Source organism: Cyrtonyx montezumae, unplaced genomic scaffold (genome assembly GCF_038088225.1).
Source record: "Cyrtonyx montezumae isolate F1298 unplaced genomic scaffold, pur_monq_1.0 scaffold_10, whole genome shotgun sequence".
NCBI lineage: Eukaryota > Metazoa > Chordata > Aves > Galliformes > Odontophoridae > Cyrtonyx > Cyrtonyx montezumae.
In genome coordinates, this window is record NW_027071826.1 from 15,576,299 (window position 1) to 15,594,328 (window position 18,030).

General features: G+C 47.4%; 1 protein-coding gene and 1 pseudogene across 1 annotated transcript in view; both read right to left on the bottom strand.

The window, feature by feature from the left end:
• Positions 1 to 8,405, bottom strand: part of KCNK13 (potassium two pore domain channel subfamily K member 13) — a 49,285-nt gene extending 40,880 nt beyond the window's left edge. The window contains exon 1 of the mRNA XM_065751633.1: positions 8,069 to 8,405. Within this exon, the coding sequence (XP_065607705.1) occupies positions 8,069 to 8,405 (337 nt within the window). The remainder of the gene's footprint in view (positions 1 to 8,068) is intronic.
• Positions 8,406 to 10,139: 1,734 nt separating this feature from the next.
• On the bottom strand, positions 10,140 to 17,093 carry LOC136055626 (maestro heat-like repeat-containing protein family member 2B; annotated as a pseudogene).
• Between the last annotated feature and the right edge of the window lie 937 nt (positions 17,094 to 18,030).

Sequence of the window (18,030 nt, forward strand, 5' to 3'; positions counted from 1 at the left end):
TAGCAAAATAGAGTGGCTCACCTTTACGATGGTAGAGGCTTACCACTGACTCCACACAGGAGGGATCTCCGAGAAGAGATGCTTCCCTAGTGGTGGTCAGCCCTTAAATGGGGTTTGGGAGAGGTGGAGCCAGGCTCCACCCCTTCCAATCACACAAGTACATCACGTTCACCTGTGCCCCTGTGGCTGACTCGGTGCTCACCTCAGGTGACCATGATTGGTTCAGGCCATGATTCAACAGTTCCCATACACTTGGGCAAATAAGTCCTTCAAATGTGGAGAACATTCTAGTTTTCCTGACAGATGCACTCCTAGGCTGGTAGCAGTTAAGTGAGTTCATGATCACTTGTTAGCCTCTGAAACAAACAGAATCATAGAATCCTTAGAGTTGGAAGGGATCTCTGATGGTCATCTAGTCTGACTCCTCTGTAATGAACATGGACACCACAGCTAGATCAGGTTGCTCGGGGCCTGATCCAGCCTCACTTTGGAAGTCTCCAGGGATAGGGCATCACATCTCTGGGCAACCTGTTCCAGTACCTCACCACCCTCACTGTATTTTTTTTCTTTATATCTAACCTAAATCCACTCTCTTAGAGCTTTAAACCATTTTCTCTTACTCTATCACCACAGACCCTGCTAAGGAGTCTGTGCCCTTCTTTACTGTAGCTCCTCTAGATACTAAAACACCACTATCAGGTGAACATGCAGCCTTCTCTGCTCTAGGCTGAAGAGCCCCAGCTCCCTCAGCCTGTCTTCACAGGAGAAGTATTCCATTCCATGGATCATTTTTGTGGCCCTTTTCTGGATGCACTTCAACAGGTCTGTCCCAGTTTACCATCACCCTGAGCACCTTCCTTGGCAAACAGAACACAGGGAGAGAGAGATGAAAGATAGGAATATAAAGTGAAGAGCCTTTTGCTCCAGAGATGTCTTTCCTGAACTGTCCCCCCTAAGCCCAAAGGAAGGGAATCTGTCACATAGCCTACAAGGCATACACTTAGGGAACAACTTTCTGGGCTATCAGATTGGTACTACTTGAATTCAGGTTTTAAAGATGTCCTATAACTAACATAAGCCTTTTTCACATGCACTAGAAAAACATTTACTGTTAAAGTATCAGTATGAGAAGAAAGATTCTGCTTTTTTTTTTTTTCCCCACTCTAACACTAGCCTGCATGTCAAATAAACCTTGTTTTTTGCTGCTTCTGATTTCATCTTTTCCGGTTGTCTTCTGCTTCCTCTTGTTGGCACTGAACAATCCTTGTTCCTCTTTCTTTTCTAGCTCCATTTTAAACACATATTAAGAGAGCATTTCAATCTTTAATTAAAATCCTCTTGGCACTCTTAATGCAACTGCTACATTATTTGAAAAAAGAAAAAAAGCAAGCAAGCAGCCCCACTCTGCTCTATTTACACAATGCAGGCCGTCAGAAGTGTTTCAATATCTTCTGGAAAAACAAACAAACAAACAAACACCTCCAAAGCAACCAGTGCAACTTTTTTTTTGCCTTGTTTCTTTCATATTCATAAAATATGAAAAATGCTCCCTTCTAAATTTCATCTCCTTGCTGAATGTTACTTACTTCACCAGACATGCTTTTCGTTTTAAATTGACCACAGTTAATGAGGCATCAATTATTGCCATGTTTTTATTAAGTCCTTCTCATACACTATTTCTGCCCATCAGACTTCAGTTTTCAGCACTGAAAGCAGAAGATCTTTGAATACGCACCAACCTTTGTCATCTTGGAAGCTAATCATTTTTAAAGTAGGCCAAAAGGGAAAAGACATCAGACATGACTCTCAGCTTCTTATATTCCACATTTCCAGCATACAAGTGGAACTGTGATTATCAGGTCAGAGACTGCAGGATGCAGTGGATTCAAAGGGAGAGTGGGGGTCATACTAACTCAAGTCATCACGACTTGCTCTGATATTTGGTGTATTTCCATCCTTCAGGAAGCTCTACAATTAAGGAAAGCAAGAGGCAAGAGAACCATTGGTTCTTGTTGGAAATAAATGTTATATATGTATATATATATATTTTAATTAATCTGAAGGAGAACCTAAGCAGCACAGCACAATCTTTAGCACTTTTGCTAATGAGTATGGCAAGATGACTAAAAGCACCTTATACCCAGAAAAGGATTCAGAAGCTCGGTAGCTCCAGAAGTGCAGTCTGGGGTCCCTTCATGGTCTTGTTCTGTCATACCTGCAAGTTCAGCACCCCAGAAGAACCCCTGGAACAGCCCCCATCTGAACAAGGAGATACAGGAGTCTCCATCATTGAGACCAATCTTGGTGAAACACATCTTGGAGTCAGTAAAGGAGCCATGAAACTGAAAGTTACGTGCACATCACCCTCCACCAAACACAGGTGAACAGGTATGTGGGCTGTGTCCTCAACAAATATAGTCAAAATTGGAGGGGACAGAGCAGGAAACTGAAACCCAAACTTCTCCACCCAGGGCAGGACTTTATGCACATGTTTTTATATAAAAGCTGTGTGCCCCTGATTTTAAGAAAAAAGAGAGATCTCTTTAAAAGAAAACGTGCAAGGGTTTCCATTCAGGTCAGATGGTATCTTCTGAAGTTCATGATTAGGCAACTAACATTCAGGGACGGGAGCCACAGGACAAAACAAAGCAAAGAGATGACACATTCTTCTCATAATGAATGACTGGTACAGAGACAAGCATGACTAAAAGCAATGACTTCTATTGCTCGTCTCTGAAGAGTAGGACACACTTGCACACACACAACTTTGCTGAAGTGCTGACTTAGCAAATAAAAAAACCTCCAGAGTCCACAATAAGAAAAATCCAGAACATGAATGATCTATGAAAAAGAAAACACTAACTCCTGTCAACTTATCTCATTCTCCCACCTGGGATTACTCAGTCTCTGTTACAGCTCACTGGCTAAAGCAGGTCACTGCTTTGAATTATTAGAACTGTTTGCAGCATAAACAGTAAGGAAAATGTAATCCAGAAGAACAATGCACCTTGAGTTGCACAAGTTTAAGTAGTTTAGGCATGCAGATCAAGTTCGGTTGGTAACAGCACGTCCCTTGGTCTCTGTGTCACCAGGCCCCTGGCCACCAGTGGAGCATGCAGAGCAGCCACCACCCTGTCTCACCATGCAGATACAGAGGGGGTAATCTGATGGCTGCAGGCAGTAGCTCCCTGGTTTGCATGACCCTGGTGTTTTGCTAGACATTATTCCTCCCCCACCTTTTTTTATATTTGGGTGTAATGACCCTCAGTAGTAGGTGTTTCCCACAAGCAAATCTCACCTCTTGTGCAGCAAGTAATGCATCAGGGGACAAATCTCAACTCACCCTGTACCAAGACCATACGCTTCCAGAACAACATGCTGCAGCTTCTTGCAGAGGAAAGATTCTAATTTTATATTTTTTTCCAGAAAATGCAACTCAGTTTGTGAAAATATGACTTCCTCCTTTGCCTCACTCTTCACAAGCAGTTCACTCAGAAAACACAAGAAGCAACAGGCACAAACTGAACACCCTCTTATGCTGTGAGGGTGGTCACACATACGCCACATCATACAACAGTTTGATCACTTACTTTCTTTAGGCTACGCCTTTATTACAATACATATTTTATGTCTTTTAGAGTTAAAATAAACAGCTTTTAATCAAGACCACAATACTGGATGAGATGGGGACAGGGTTCTTTTTCAAAAAAGGGAAACAAATTTGTTTTGATTTTGTTATTTACAGGAAGACAGATGTAGAAGAGATAAGGAGACATTAATGATAAGTTCTTCCTTTGATGCAACTGAAGTCAGTAACTGTTTTTTTTCCAGTGTTTCAAAGAGCAGAGAAGGAAGACCTTTGTGCCCCCATGATGCCAGCCCTCTGTATCACTCAGGGGTATCAGCATCCACTTCCGAGTGGAACTGAGGATGTTGAGGTGTCTACCATGAATGACAAGCAGCAATCCAACATTCAAGCACCTCCCTACCTCCTCGAGTCACTACTGTCCTGAGTTACCACAGAGGTCCTGAGATAACTGAGTGTCTGTTGGTGGCTGGGATCTTACAGTCCAAAATTGCTGAGCTCCTGGAGACTACCAACTGTTGCACCGTTCAGTATAAAACTGCATTCACTGAAGTGCAAACCATGACTCAGACTTCATTTTACTTTCTAGTCTACGGAAGATTTTCTTAGTCTATGCAACACGAAAATTTCAGAGAACACTGAGAGCCTCTGCTTAAAATTATTGCCCAGATCAGTGGTTAGGGCTTTCTGCTGAGACACAGAGATGTTGCTTCAAGTCCTTTCTAAGAAAGAAGCCACTCCGACCTCTTACAGACATTACTACCCCCTGATTTCTAAGCAAAAGGTGCAGTACATTATCACAAATCCATAGGATGGCTTGGGCTAGAAGAGACCTTAAGGATCATCCAGTTCCAATTTCCCTTCCACAGAGTTCCAATTTCCCTTCCACAGGCAGGGCTGTGGCCCACTAGATGAGGATGCCCAGGGCCCCATCCAACTTGGTCTTATTATATGGGAAGTGGACATCTAACTTGGAAAACAAAGTGGGTTTATGGAAGAGTTTGCAACATACATGGCCCTGTGTGGAGCCAGGTGTTGGACTTGATGATCCCCATAGGTCCCTTCCAATTCAGGATATTCTGTGATTTGTTTATTCTATACACATAGGCTCCTCCCAACAGGTAGCTGCCTTCACTGATGGAGAGGCTTTGCCCCTATCTTTTTCAGGATCTGGCTAGGGCAGGTCTTCTCTCAGCTGGGCAGGCACTGATGGCTGCTGTGAAAGATCACGTCTCAAAGTTTGCTTTCTGAGGTATTTTTTTATGATAAGACTCTGCCTTATCTAAGAGGAAAGTGGTGGGTGTCCGCAGCAACACTTTGCGTACAGTTTTACATTTGAAAGCACTTCATTGGAGGTGATTGCCTTTGAAAGAGAGTGCTCAGGAGTGTTTACTGGTGGAAGATCTGGCCTACGACCCGATAACTGGTACGGGAGACAGGGGGATGATACCACTGTATCTTGTGAAGGCAAGGTACAAATGCCTCCCTGCTCCATCTTACCTGCTGGCAAGGCCCGGAAGATGAGAACAAAGAGGTTCCTGTGGAGATCAAAAGGCCAGGAGCTGGCTCTCCAAAAAGAGCTGACTCGACCACTTTGGACTTATTTAAGTTGTACCTTCGTTATTATGAGGAGGAAAAAAGAAGACGTCAACCAAATAACACAACCTCCAACGGCCCCATCCTACTGGAGATCAGTGTCTGAACTACGAGCCTTGTTGGACCCACGGTGGTGACTCTCTCTCTTGCTTTCTACAAAGACTCCTTGCTTTTTTATTTCTTATCTCTTTTCTATCCCTACCCCACCTCCCTAAGCAACTAACATTTGACCTGTTATGTCTTAATCTCATTGACGGGTAGACATACATTAAAAAGAACCTCTTCCTCCTACAAATCGGAGTGAGACAGCTGCCTGCTTAGACTTCTAATCTTTCCACTATATGGATAACTGCTTAATACAGGATCATAAAATTACTACATAAAATAAAATTTATAAAATAAAATAAAAAAATCATAAATTAAAAATTACTAAATAAATTACTAAACTGAAACAAACTAATTACTTTTAATAGTACCACTGTTTAGTTTTTGTATTTTCTTGACAAATAAATATAGGTCAGCTATATTTAGTTTCAAATTCCTGATTCAATGCACTGATACCAAAAGCTGATATCTAGGTGAGAAATATTTTATGTGAAACTTAATTAAAAGACAGTATCATTCTCTTAGATATTACAAAACTCTATTTTCTTTCATCTCGGAGCCAAAACCCCACAATGATAAATCTTTCCAATAAAAGTACAGGCAGTTGATGCTATAGGTAATGCCTCAGTGATGCCTCAGCAGCATACCAGAGCTGCTGGATTTTCCTTATTGCACAAGAAGTACATTTACTCTGGTACAGTAGCAAAATAATTTTCACCAGGTGGATGAGAAAAGAACAACAATAAAATAGAATTTATAGAAGAAATTAAAGATGGCTGATTTACAAATTTACCTGCTAAATCAAAATCTTTGATAGTAAATAATACAAACACTGGAAGATATAAGGAATGTACTACAAAAGCACTAATTCCTGAAAAAGTGCTTTTAGCTGAAAGCATAAAACTTTACTTAGCTGTGGAAATGTCTGTAGCCACCAGACAGACAGACTGAAAAACACAAAAACGAATCCTTCCGGTTCCCTCAGCTTAGCAAGGTCCCAGATAGACTCAAGCATTAATTCCGAGGCACTGTAATGGGACATGAAGGAAGGTGTGGCTGTTCATAAGGCACCGAGAGCCGAAGTATTGATCAGAGATGTATAAAACACAGCCTAGCGTTAGGACCAGCCACAATACAGTTACAAGCAAACAAGTGCTTGCAGAGCACACAGGAGAAAGCTCCTGTGTGGTGCAGCCTCGGGGATGTAACCAAATCACCGCTGGCCTGCAAGCATCTAGAAAGTCCTGTCTGCCACAGGCTAAGTGTTGGAACACACAGCCAGCCTCACAGGGCAGCCACGTTTCTGAGATGGTTAAAGAGTGATGCCACTGCTAAGACTCAAAATGTGTAAGATTAATATCGTGACAAAACTGATAAAACTGGGAAAACAACACCACTGATGAGGCTGAGAGCAAAGCCAGAAAGTGCAGAATGTAAGCTGTCAGAATACTGACTATATATGAACTGAAGGAAAATGGTTCTCTGTGGCATCATCTGTAGAAACACAGTGCCAAACTGTGGGCAATGGCAATCAGCAAATCAAAGGAATTACTAGGAAGTGCGAGTGGCTAAGTGGTGCTTGCCCTTAAAGTAATTAGAGCTAATGAGACCACAGAGAGTCTGCTCCCCTCAACGATCTCTGTACACAAGAAAAAAATAAATATTAACACTCGGAACTACTGGCACCAAGTATTACAGGTGAGGATTAACTACATCACTGCAATGTGGTTTTACAGTGCTGCGCTTCTCTGCATTGGGAAAAGACTGAATGGACATGCTGCTACAGCCTCTGCGCACACAAAAAAGCCATGCTCTGTGTTTAATGTGAACAAGACAAAAACATGAAAAATCACTAAGTTTCAGTAAGGTAGGGATTGGGAAAAACTGTTTTTCTAGTGAGGGTGCAGATGCACTGAGCTTGATTCCTTGTGGAATCTCCAGCACTGCAAATTCTGAAACACCAGCTTGTTCAAACACCAGCTTGTTGAAAACACCTGTGGGGAAGTAACTGCATAGCAGATGGGGAACGGAGGTGGAGCGGGGAGATGTCCCAGCTCTGTTCCCTACGATTCTATTGCAATAGCAAAGGTTAGGATCACCACTGTACTTCAGTCATACGCAAAACAAACCTTACAGGGGATGTCTCAACGACAAACACAGTTCTCAAGTACCGGCTTAACAACGCTGCAAGTCATTTTAAAGCAGTAGCTCGGCAGAACACACAAGCACACTTCTGAGGTCATCCAGACTGAAGGTGTACAGACTCAGAGCACCTGCACCCGCTGCCCTGAGGTAACGCAAAGCCAGCCCGACGACACCATTCACCACCAAATCAACTTCAGACCGAAGGAACCCCGTGCTGGGGAAGGCTGAGCAGAACCACGGGGCAGCGCCCAGCGGTAACACCCGGCTGGGCCAACACTCGCCCACCGTGGGCAGGGTGAGGCGTCGCACCTGCTGCCAGGGAGCGCGAGGTAACGGGGACTGCCTGAAGAAGCGCTGCTGGCAGCGAAAGACCCATTCCTCAGAGCGCTTCTCGTGCGGAGGGAAACCGATTAGAATCGGAAGTACCATTAGCAAGAGGCAGCGGCCCCGCTTATCGCGGCGGTGACGGCACAGATCGCAGTTCCCCCCCCGCAGCCCTCGGCGTTGCCCCGCCAGCCCGCGGGGCTGCTCGTCCCGACCCCGCTCCGCTGCGCTCCGAGGAGCGGCCGCCGCCCGCCCCGTCCCCTCGCGGCGGGGAGAGACCGCGCACCGACCCCGCCGCGTTCCGGCACTCACCGATCGTGGAAACGACGGTGCCCACGAAGTAGAAAGCGCCGGTGAAGTCCCAGCGGGGCCGGATGTCATCGACGCGGATGCCGGCCACGCTCGCCTCTTCGTACTCGCGGAGGAAGTCGCGGAGCTCGGCGCGGCTGAGGTTGTGGCGGCGGGTGAAGTTCTGCAGCCGCTCCTCCCAGCGCTGCTTGGCCCGCCGCTCGCCGGGCAGCTCGATGGCCGAGAAGACGGCGGCGCCGCACAGCATGTACAGCGCGATCAGCACCGCCAGCAGCAGGAACCGCGCGTTATCCGCGTTCAGTCGCCCCGCGCCCGAGCAGCAGCAGCCGCCGCACGCCATCCTCCGCCCCGCGGCACCGCGCCGCTACGTCGGGGCCCTCCCGCCGCCGGGCATCGCGGCACCGCACGCACCTCGCAGCCCCTCAGCGCCGCACGGGCCGCGGCGAGTTTCATATCCCCTTCGTTCCCCCGCCCCGAGCGCGTCGGAGAGGGGCGCAGGGGCACCGCCAAGCGCCTCCTGCCCGCCCGCCCGCCCGCCGCCGCCTGCCGGGAGGGGCAGCGGCACCGCGCTCGCCTCGGTCCCTGCGCTCCGCGAGGCGCCCCTGAGGGATGCTCCCTTCGGCCGACGCCCACCCGCGGCGGGCCGGCACCTGTCGCTGCCCCGCGGCCTCCGGCCCGCACGGGGGCGGCCTCCCCGGCCCAAGGCCGCCTGGCTGAGGGCGCGAGGGCTCTGCAGGGCACCGCGCGGTGCTGCGGCACCTCGGGGCTGCCACGTTTGTGACACAGTTATATATTGTTCTCCCGAGTGCCAGCTTAGTTTCTCAGCCACTCGGACTCTGTTCCTCTATCGTCTGGGGTTTTCTTGGTGCAAATTCCTATGGGTAGTCCTCATTCAGACACCTGAAGTCAGCATCCTTAGGCTGTATTTAGAGCTTTACACTTGCACGCCCTTCCCTCAGAGGAAACTGCTATCTGTCCCCCTCCGCACACGGTGTAGCTGCAGGTATTGCCTCTGCCCACACGCCCTGCTGCCTCTCTGGAACACGCCTGTAGGGGGAGGCAAAAAAAAACAGCTGACTACGCAGCCCACGCTGACTTTGACTGTTTCTATTTCCCATATGTGCAGGACAACTGGGGAGATCAGGCCTAGGCAGCATGGGTTCATGAAAGGCAGGTCCTGCTTTACCAACCTGATCTCCTTTTATAATCTAGTGATCCATGTGGTGGATGAGGGAAAGGCTGTTGATGCGGTCTACCTAGACTTCAGCAAAGCCTTTGACACTGTCTCCCACAGTGTTCTCCTGCAGAATCTGGCAGCCCATGGCTTGGGCACATACACTCATTGCTGGGTAAGGAACTGGCTGGAGGGCCGGGCCCAGAGGGTGGTGGTGAATGGAGTTAAATCCAACTGGTGAGCAGTCATGAGTGGTGCTCCCCAGGGGCGGGTACTGGGGCCTGTCCTCTTCAATATCTTTACTGGTGACCTGGATGAGGGCATTGAGTGCACCCTCAGTAAGTTTGCAGATGACACCAAGTTGCCTGGAAGTATTGATCTGCCTGAGGATAGCGAGGCCCTACAAGGGGAAGGTTTAAATCCAAGAAAGCCTTAGCCATCCTTGTTACATCCCTACAGGCACTGACACTATTCCTATATTCTTCCCAGGTGGGCAGGCTCTTCTTGCCCTGGTCATGGACCTTCTTATTTCCTTTTAGTTTGTCCATGAATTGAACCTTCCCACCAATATCCTGTTTTATGTTATATGTGTGATGGCTATGGCTAGGATAGTGGAGGAGCAGTCTGACACAATGGCTCTGATGTGAACGTGCAGATGAAGCAGAGGTTTGTCACTGAACTCCTCCATTTGGAAAAATGCCACCATGTGACATTCATCAATGTACACTAACATGTACATGGGAGGGGAGCGGAAGGAAGAGGAGAGGGAGAGACAGAGGGACAGGGAGAGAGAGGGAGAGGGAGAGGAAGACCTCGTAGCTAGGATTTTGGCATTTATTTATTTTTTATTAAGTTATACAGTATTTGTAGCTGAGCTTTCTTCCTTTTCTATGCATTCTTCTACTGGCTCAGGGTTTTAGGATTAAGCAGTTTTCTCCACATCTTACTAGAAAAAGGAGAATCTCAAGTTGTGACTGAGTAGTTTTCCCCTCAAAACACAGTTTGAGAGGAAAAAAGAAAAGCTGCTTCTACCGAGATCCCTCTGACGGAGGCACATTACAGCTGTGACGGTAGCAGCAGCAAAGGCAGTGTTGCCAATACTTGTCTCTGGGCTCAAGCTGCTGAAGAAAGCTGTCCAACACGACCTCTGGATGATGGTGGCTGAGGATAACCACCGCCAGGGACAGGAAGGCCATGAATGGGCTCTGCTGCAGGGTGAGCATGCAGCTGTGCAGCATGTTGAGGATCTGTGGCACTTGGAGAGAAAGAGTGACTTAGCGCATTCTTGGCCCTGCAGGGCGTAACTGTGGACATTCAGCGCATGAGCAGTGCCGGCTCCCTTGACGTGCTCCAAGACCTAAACCTAGATTTCACACCAAATGCCCTGTCCAAGCCCTGGCTCTGCACTCAGGCCGTGCAAACAGCACGGGGCACAGGGCAAGAGCCAGAAAAAGCCCAAGTCATGTGGAAGAAAACCTCTTACGTCGCAATGGATGTCCTTGCCATACATCTGCAGAAAGAGGATCATCCACTTCCCGGCAGCATGCAGATGCATTCCTGTGGCTTGCTGGAAGGTCTTCATGATGGCCATCAGGAATTGTACAGCATGCTCCAGGGGGAAGTTTCTGCAAATGATCTGCAGAGAAACGAGAAGCAGGGGAGATCCCATCACTGCTCTGCGGCAGCTCCTCAAAGCACACATCAGTCTTGAGGGCATTCTCAGTTCAGCAGCTTGCCAGCCATTCAGGCAGCAGTCACGATGTTCCTGCCGTCCGTACCCCACTATTTATTCAGGAGGTGGTTGAGCCCTCTCTCAGCTTCTCCTCCTATGCTGCTTGCTTACATGCAAAGCCTACCTCCCGACAGCGGCAATCACACACACGCACACACACACACATCGTGGCATCGGCTCCTTGTACAGCCATAGCTCAGTGCCTCCCGCTACTTGCTGAGAAAAGTGGCCTCAGGGTGACAGCTCATTCTGGAAATGGTGTGGGAGGCTGGGGGGAGCAGAGGGACGTGCAGAGCCCTTGTACTGAGATCCCACCACCACTTTTTGGGTCCACTTACCCATGTGATTTTGGACGAGGTCTGGAGCTGAGATGCAGTGCTGCAGGTGTTCAGCCCCTCACACAGGCTCCCAATATCTCCCGACTCGATGACACTGTCGGTCGCCTTGGCTGGAAAGAGCACAGGGAGAAAAGGCAAGTCATGCTTCCGGAAACTGAACCGCTTTCCGTGGGGAAGAGTACAGGGTGGGGACAAGAAGACAGCTGTGCACTGTGACTCTCCCTCCTGTCAACAGGGCCCAGCCCTTGGGCTCCTGGTAGTGCTGCGGAGGAGAGCAGAGGGCTGTCGCACACCTGCTCTACTCACCCTAGGTTCTGAGAAGGGAGCTCAGACAGGACGCAGCCAGCTGGCGGCACGTGGCCATGGGGTCACAGGTCAGAGGCGCCAGCAAGTCCAACCAAGGAGCCAAAGTACTTCCAGGCATCTCTTCTCTGCAGGGGCGAGAGGCAGGAAAAAGGCTGCAGGCAGGCCCCAGCACTCCCTTGTTTCTCCTGCCTGTGCCTTCCCCACACCGCGATAGAGCACCCATCTCCACTCATGCACAGCTGGGCAGAGCTCCCCTTCCTGCTTAGGGGCACCAGGGAGGGAGCAGGGGATATGCAATGGGGCTCTTTACTCACTTGATGCTCTTCACAAATGGCCAGCAGCTGGAAGCAGACCTGCAGGGCCCTCTTGCGCTCCCACACATTGTCTGAACTTGCTGAATACTGAAGGGCCTGGGGCAGAGCATCTGTCTTACCAGAGGCATAATTTCTTTCCCTTCCTGCCATCCCTCTCCCTCCTTTCCTGCCATCCCGCTCCCTTTCCCTCCTTTCCTGACACTTGCCCTCAGCTCCACGCCCCGCTGCTGCCCCCACTCTCTGCAGACAAGCCTGCCTCCTAACCCAGGAGCCAGCTCCTGCCTTTTCCCCTGCAGGACCCATTTGTCAGCCCATTTCTGAGCTCACAGTGAGCTGGCACATCAGCAGGAGCTTTTCCCCCCTGCTAGTCCTCTTAGGCTCCAGATCTCTGTCCTCGATATTGACAGGAACGATGTTTTCTCCCTGTTCTGGGACGTACTCACATAGATTATGTTCTGGAAAGAGCCACCGGTGGGCTCTGTCTTGAGCAGGACTGCCAGAAACTGGCACAGAGCTTTCACAGATGCTTGCAGAGACTGGAAGCAGAAGAGGGGATGGAGCTGTAAGCTGCTTTCAGGGCATAGGTTGTGCTGAGGTAGGGTTGAGACTGAGAGGTGGCCAGGAAAGTTACGGCAGGTTACCTGCAGGTACTGAGCTGCTCACTATGACTTCCTCATCTTCAGCATCATCTCTGCTGAAGGGCTTATCACAATATTCTTCCAGCAAAGACACAGCAGGCGGAGCGTGTCTTTGCTTTCTAAAGAGGGCTTCACCTGGCTAGCAGGAGGAAAAAAGGAAGAGAAAGCAGAAAAGGCCTTTACTAGTGCTCTCCAGCCTGCTTCAGAGGACATCTGTGTTTTTCCTTATCGACAGCTGCAAAGCCAACACCCTGGCCTGGGAGCTACTCAAACCACCCTGCTTTGCCATCCCAGAGGCTCCCCAGCCTTACCTCAACTGCTTCAGGGCCAGAACCACCTTGAGGGGCACTGGGGATACAGGGATGCCCGAGCAATACTCCTTCAGCAAGCCCTGCAAGTCTCAGAGAGATAGGGTCAAAGGGGGCAAGGGGCATGTGAGAACTTTTCCGCTCAGCCCAAAGACAGACACAGCTGCCAGATTCTGGCCCCGTCACTCCCACATTTCCCAGAGGCACTGTAGGATGCGGCAGCTCCACAGCCGGTGGACCTTGCCTGCTGCCCAGCCACTGCCTGCCAGCACCCACGGTCCCCACCAGCTGGAGGCGTGGGACTGAGGGAGACCTGTAAGCCTCCAGGGAAGCGAGCCTCACAGCACAGCCCAAAACTCCCCTGCAGGCAGCCCTGGCTCTAGGCACTCACTGTCAAGATCTCCAGCAGTGTGTGCTTCAAGAAGCTGTTAAAGCAGCTGGAGTCACCCACAGCTTGGAAGGCAGAGCTGAAGTTGGTGATGCTCTGCACCAGCGCAAGCTTGTTCTGCAAGTCCTGAGGCCCAAGAAAGAACATTCTTTGAACTGTGGGAAGGGCCAAGGGTTGCAAGGGGAACGTGTGGGGACAACCCTAAGGGAAGGGCTTGGATCTTCATCTGGGCACAGACCGTTCCCTGAGGGACCTTTGGAAAGACAGGGCCCATCTCATCAACCCTCCATGTGAAGGGGCTGCAGCTGGACACTGCGACACGCTGGCACAGCCCAAGCTCTCACCTGGCAGCTGCAGCTGTAGAGCAGCAGGATGTTGCCCACAATGTCCAGGCGGGCGAGGAGATGTTCCTTGGAGGCATGCAGTGCCAGGCTGCCATGGGCGAGTATGAGAGCGCTGCATGTGGCATGAGCCCTCGTGCTGTCCAGCTCCATCTGTGGGGAGAGAAACGCCTTGAGACATTGGCTCAATGGCTGCCAGCGCCTCGTGATACACCTGGGCTCCCAAGGCAGGAGCTGCCATGAAAACAAAATGAAAGAAAGCCAAGGTGAAAAGCCATAACGCTTCACCTTCTTTTGTCTGGATGTCCTGGCATTCCGGCCTTTGCACAGCCTGGACGCAAACACAGTGAGTTCAAGACAAGGTTGAAGTTGCTCTCAGCAGCGCGGCTGAGAAATCGTTTCCTGCATAAAAGAACAAGGGGCAGTTGGTGCAGGCCTGAACCTTCTGGCACCACCAGCCACAGTGGCTGGGCTGGGCCCCACCTGAGGGAAACGGCAGCAGCGATGAGATCAAAAGGCCAGGAGTGGGGCCAGGAGAAGCCCTCTGCCCCAGGGACAGAGCGGGGATGCCTGCAGAAGCAGGATGAGAGGAGACCTCACCTGGACCTCAGATGGCCCCTCTGCATTTGCTTTCTCCAGGTGTTGCAGCAGCTTTTCTTGTATGTGGAGGACATCCTTTCAAGCTCCCAGCACTGTCCCAAGGGCCTTGTACAGGAAAGACAGCTCAAAACGATCCAGCTCTGCAGAACGTATTTGTACAGAAGCACGTTTTCCCTCCCGTGAAGGACAAACACATGTATTTTATTTTAGAAAGTAGGTTAGCGAGACATTACTACCGCATGTAATTTTTTGCCCCCCTTTTCCCACTAACTACATTGCAACACAAGTACAGTAGGAACTCGGATGTTAGACTCCCTTAGCAGCAGCAGTTGGTCATGCAGTTGCTCACCTCAAGCATTCAAGTACAGTTGAATAATAAAAAAATGCAATGTGTTCACTAGCATGAGGTATCTTTTAGCTTCAGATAAAAATAATTATTAAAAAAACAAACAAAAAAACAAACAAACAAAAAAAAACCCAACTCACATCTTGATGATATTCAGAGTAACCCCAAACCCAAATTAACATGAGAGACTGAAGTCATTAACTTAAGCGCACCCATCTGTGGTATTGCTGTCAGGAGAGGTGCCACATTTGCCTTATGCCTCAGCACCACCAGCACAGTTGCACTGTGTTTACCTGTGCAGGATTTTAGAGATAAAAGCAGTTGGTGGTAATGAGGTTTAGTACAATTGTAAATAGTAGGAAAACAAACAAACAACCCCAATGCATTTACTTGTTCTGTTGATATGTGAAATTATAAGACTCTGAAAGAGATTTGGTTTCTGCATCTCACTGACTGTGTCAGTATTTTTTAATTAAGCATCACATCTGGAAGTTATAAGCTAAACTAAACCGCACTGCTTATCTTTGGAAAAGCTGTGCAAGAGAAGCAATTTACTCCCATGCAATTTTTATACACAGTGAAGCATCTTGCTAGGGAAGCAAAGCAACCAGTGCTCCCTCTGTTTCTCCTGAGGCTGAGCAAAGCTTGTTTTGAAACTTCGTAACCTTGACATTAATAAGAGCAACAAAAAAATCTGAAATTAAAAGGGCCTTCATGTGACACTGGCATATTGAGTAGGCTAAACACTTCAGTGTGCCTGTTGTGTGCGTAAGAGTTTGAAAGAGATGCAGAGATGGCATCTCAGGGGGATGTACCTACTGAATGTAACACCACTTCCTGCCTTCACCTATCCATTTGTATCTCTGACGAAGCAGATGCTTAGCAGTAAATAGGACAACCTGCTTGCACGCAAAGATTGTCAGAAATGAGAAATGTGACCACATCATCCATCTTTGTGAAATCAGTTACTAAAATGGGAGGATAATTATATTCTAGGGAAGACAATCTTTCAGTTGTTCTTAGAGCTACAGGAGGTATATTCAGTTGAGCGTTACATCTTACTATAGAGGATGTGAGACAGTCAGCACTTAGCAGTCCTTACAATAGATTCCTCAAGAGCCCTTCTCAAGAACAACTAGCCCTCTTTTGCAAGCCACAGCTGCTTACTTACCCACTTCCTACTAATGGCCTTAGTAGACGGGAGAAGGCAGAACTCAGTACACATAATAAGGACACTATATAAAAATGTAATTCTGCAAAAAGAGCAACATACAGCCCCACAAGTTGTCACGAGAAGGATGCGTGCTTCCATAGAGGATCTCTCAGAAGGTACACTCTTGTGTTATTCTGTGGAATACTGTAGCATTGTAGTAGCTTGCATACATGTGCTATATAGCTTATAAAAGAAAGCATTGAACAAATCACCTCAACTTTACTCTTTCCAACTCCAAAAGAACAGAAGGAAAGTCACAAGGAGAGAGCACGATGCACAAAGTTAAGTGCCAAAACTTTGTGCATTTCAGTACAGTCAGAAACTCACAGAGCAGGACGCTGTTTTAAGGTAGGAAAAACAAAACAAAAGCCCAAGGGGATAAAATCTGTAAATTAAAATGGGAAATTATTTATCTGATCATACTCATCCCCCTTCAACACCTTCAGTACTTTCACTACGTTTTCCACTTTTGCCCTTCGGTCACAATTGGTCAGAGTAGAAGAAATCCTAATGTAAGAGAAGTAATGATGTGATTAATGACAACTTCTGGCTGAAATTCCGACAGTTTGGGTCATGGTGATTAATTCTACAACTGTAAAATCTCAATGGTTTCTTTGATGCAAATGGAAATATCCGTGGGATTAGGAAGTATCTAGTGTTATAAAGAACATGAAAATCCATTTGAGATTTTCAAATGTGTTTAATGTGAATAACTGTACACTGCATTAGTGACTTCAGTATTCGCTCCTTTTCATTTACTTGGGATTTTACATGCAGCTATCTGTATTTTATTACATTGCTTGTATTTGTTTGTATTCACATCAATGGAAGATAGGCTGGAACATCAAAACCACACAAACTCAACAAGGGAAAGCCCAAGGGATTCACATATCTTCAAATGCCCAAAACACACATTGGCATGTTTAGAAAAATCTACCAAACGACACATCTACATCATCGCACAGCTGGGATGTTTCCTAACAGGAAACTAAACAACTGAAACCTTTTGTGTTTTCTACTTGTTATAGTACTGGAATTGATCTCGAGAGCAGTGAAAGACTCGAGCCAGATCACTGGATCATGGTCTTAAGCCAAAACTAGGTCACTGTTTTACTGTGCAACTTCAGTTAGAGACTGCAGCGTTGCTCTGCCCAGATTTCATCTTCTCAAAATCACAAGCAAGGATGTTTTCTGTCTTGTCTCAGGAGGGAGTAAACTGGTGCTACCACATTATGTTAGGAAACACAGCAACAGTCCCACACTGAAGTACAATTATGAAGCCAAATTTCCAGTCCTCCTCCTCCTCAATCTCTCCCTCTGCAGGACACATGGCTGCTCTGCAGTTTGATTCCTTACTATGCAATGATCTCTATGGTGGATAGTTTATAAAATCAGTATGGGACCTCTTGAGGGGTTAAGAGTTAGTTAAGATTTTAGAAAGCAACAAGTTGTATCAGCCATTAAAACAGTTTGGTCAAACACTAAACAAAGTCATGCATTCAGCTGCAGAAAAATGCATTTCTTTCTTCCTCACAAGCTAATAATCAGCACTGCAGAAATGCGAGCATGTTGCTCACACCAGCATGCACTGATAAGCATTAACAGTGAATTCCTACACTGCTGTAAAGGAAAGCACTTAATTTTGAATGGATACCAGAACAGATGTATGCACAGATAATGAATTGCTGATGAATTTTTCTAAGTAACAAAGACACTACGTTGAATAATCCTTACTTCTACGAAGTCAAGTGCTTTTTATTTTTTATTATTTTTAAATAGAAGCTCTCTTTGAACAATGAAGGAGAAATGCATGGATTTCACCTATAAATATCACTTTAATGGAAGTTTCCAGAACAGAAGACTACAGTCTGGAAGTACCCAGTCCAATTTAGTTACATACATCAGACATGGTTTTGGTTTGGGCTAGTTTGTTTTCTCCTTTGGCTCATTCATAGCATCACCTCCTAAATATTAGAGCCCCACTTTTCTTCAGACAACTCTGAAATCCAATCTTCCAGTTAAAAATGATTATTTGCAGTTCAGCTACTTACCAGATTCAAGCAAAACTGCAGTGAAAACAGCAAAGTTGTGGGGAAAAAAAATACAAAACAAACAATTAGGGTGATAGGAAAAGTGGAACCTTAAAGCACTATACCAAAGAGGAATTTTAGGAGAACTTAAGATGTGTTCTCAAGCCTGTTCTGATTGATCAGCATTTTCTGTCTAAAGGTGTTCTCAAAAGTTTTCGGACCACTTCTAACATGTCA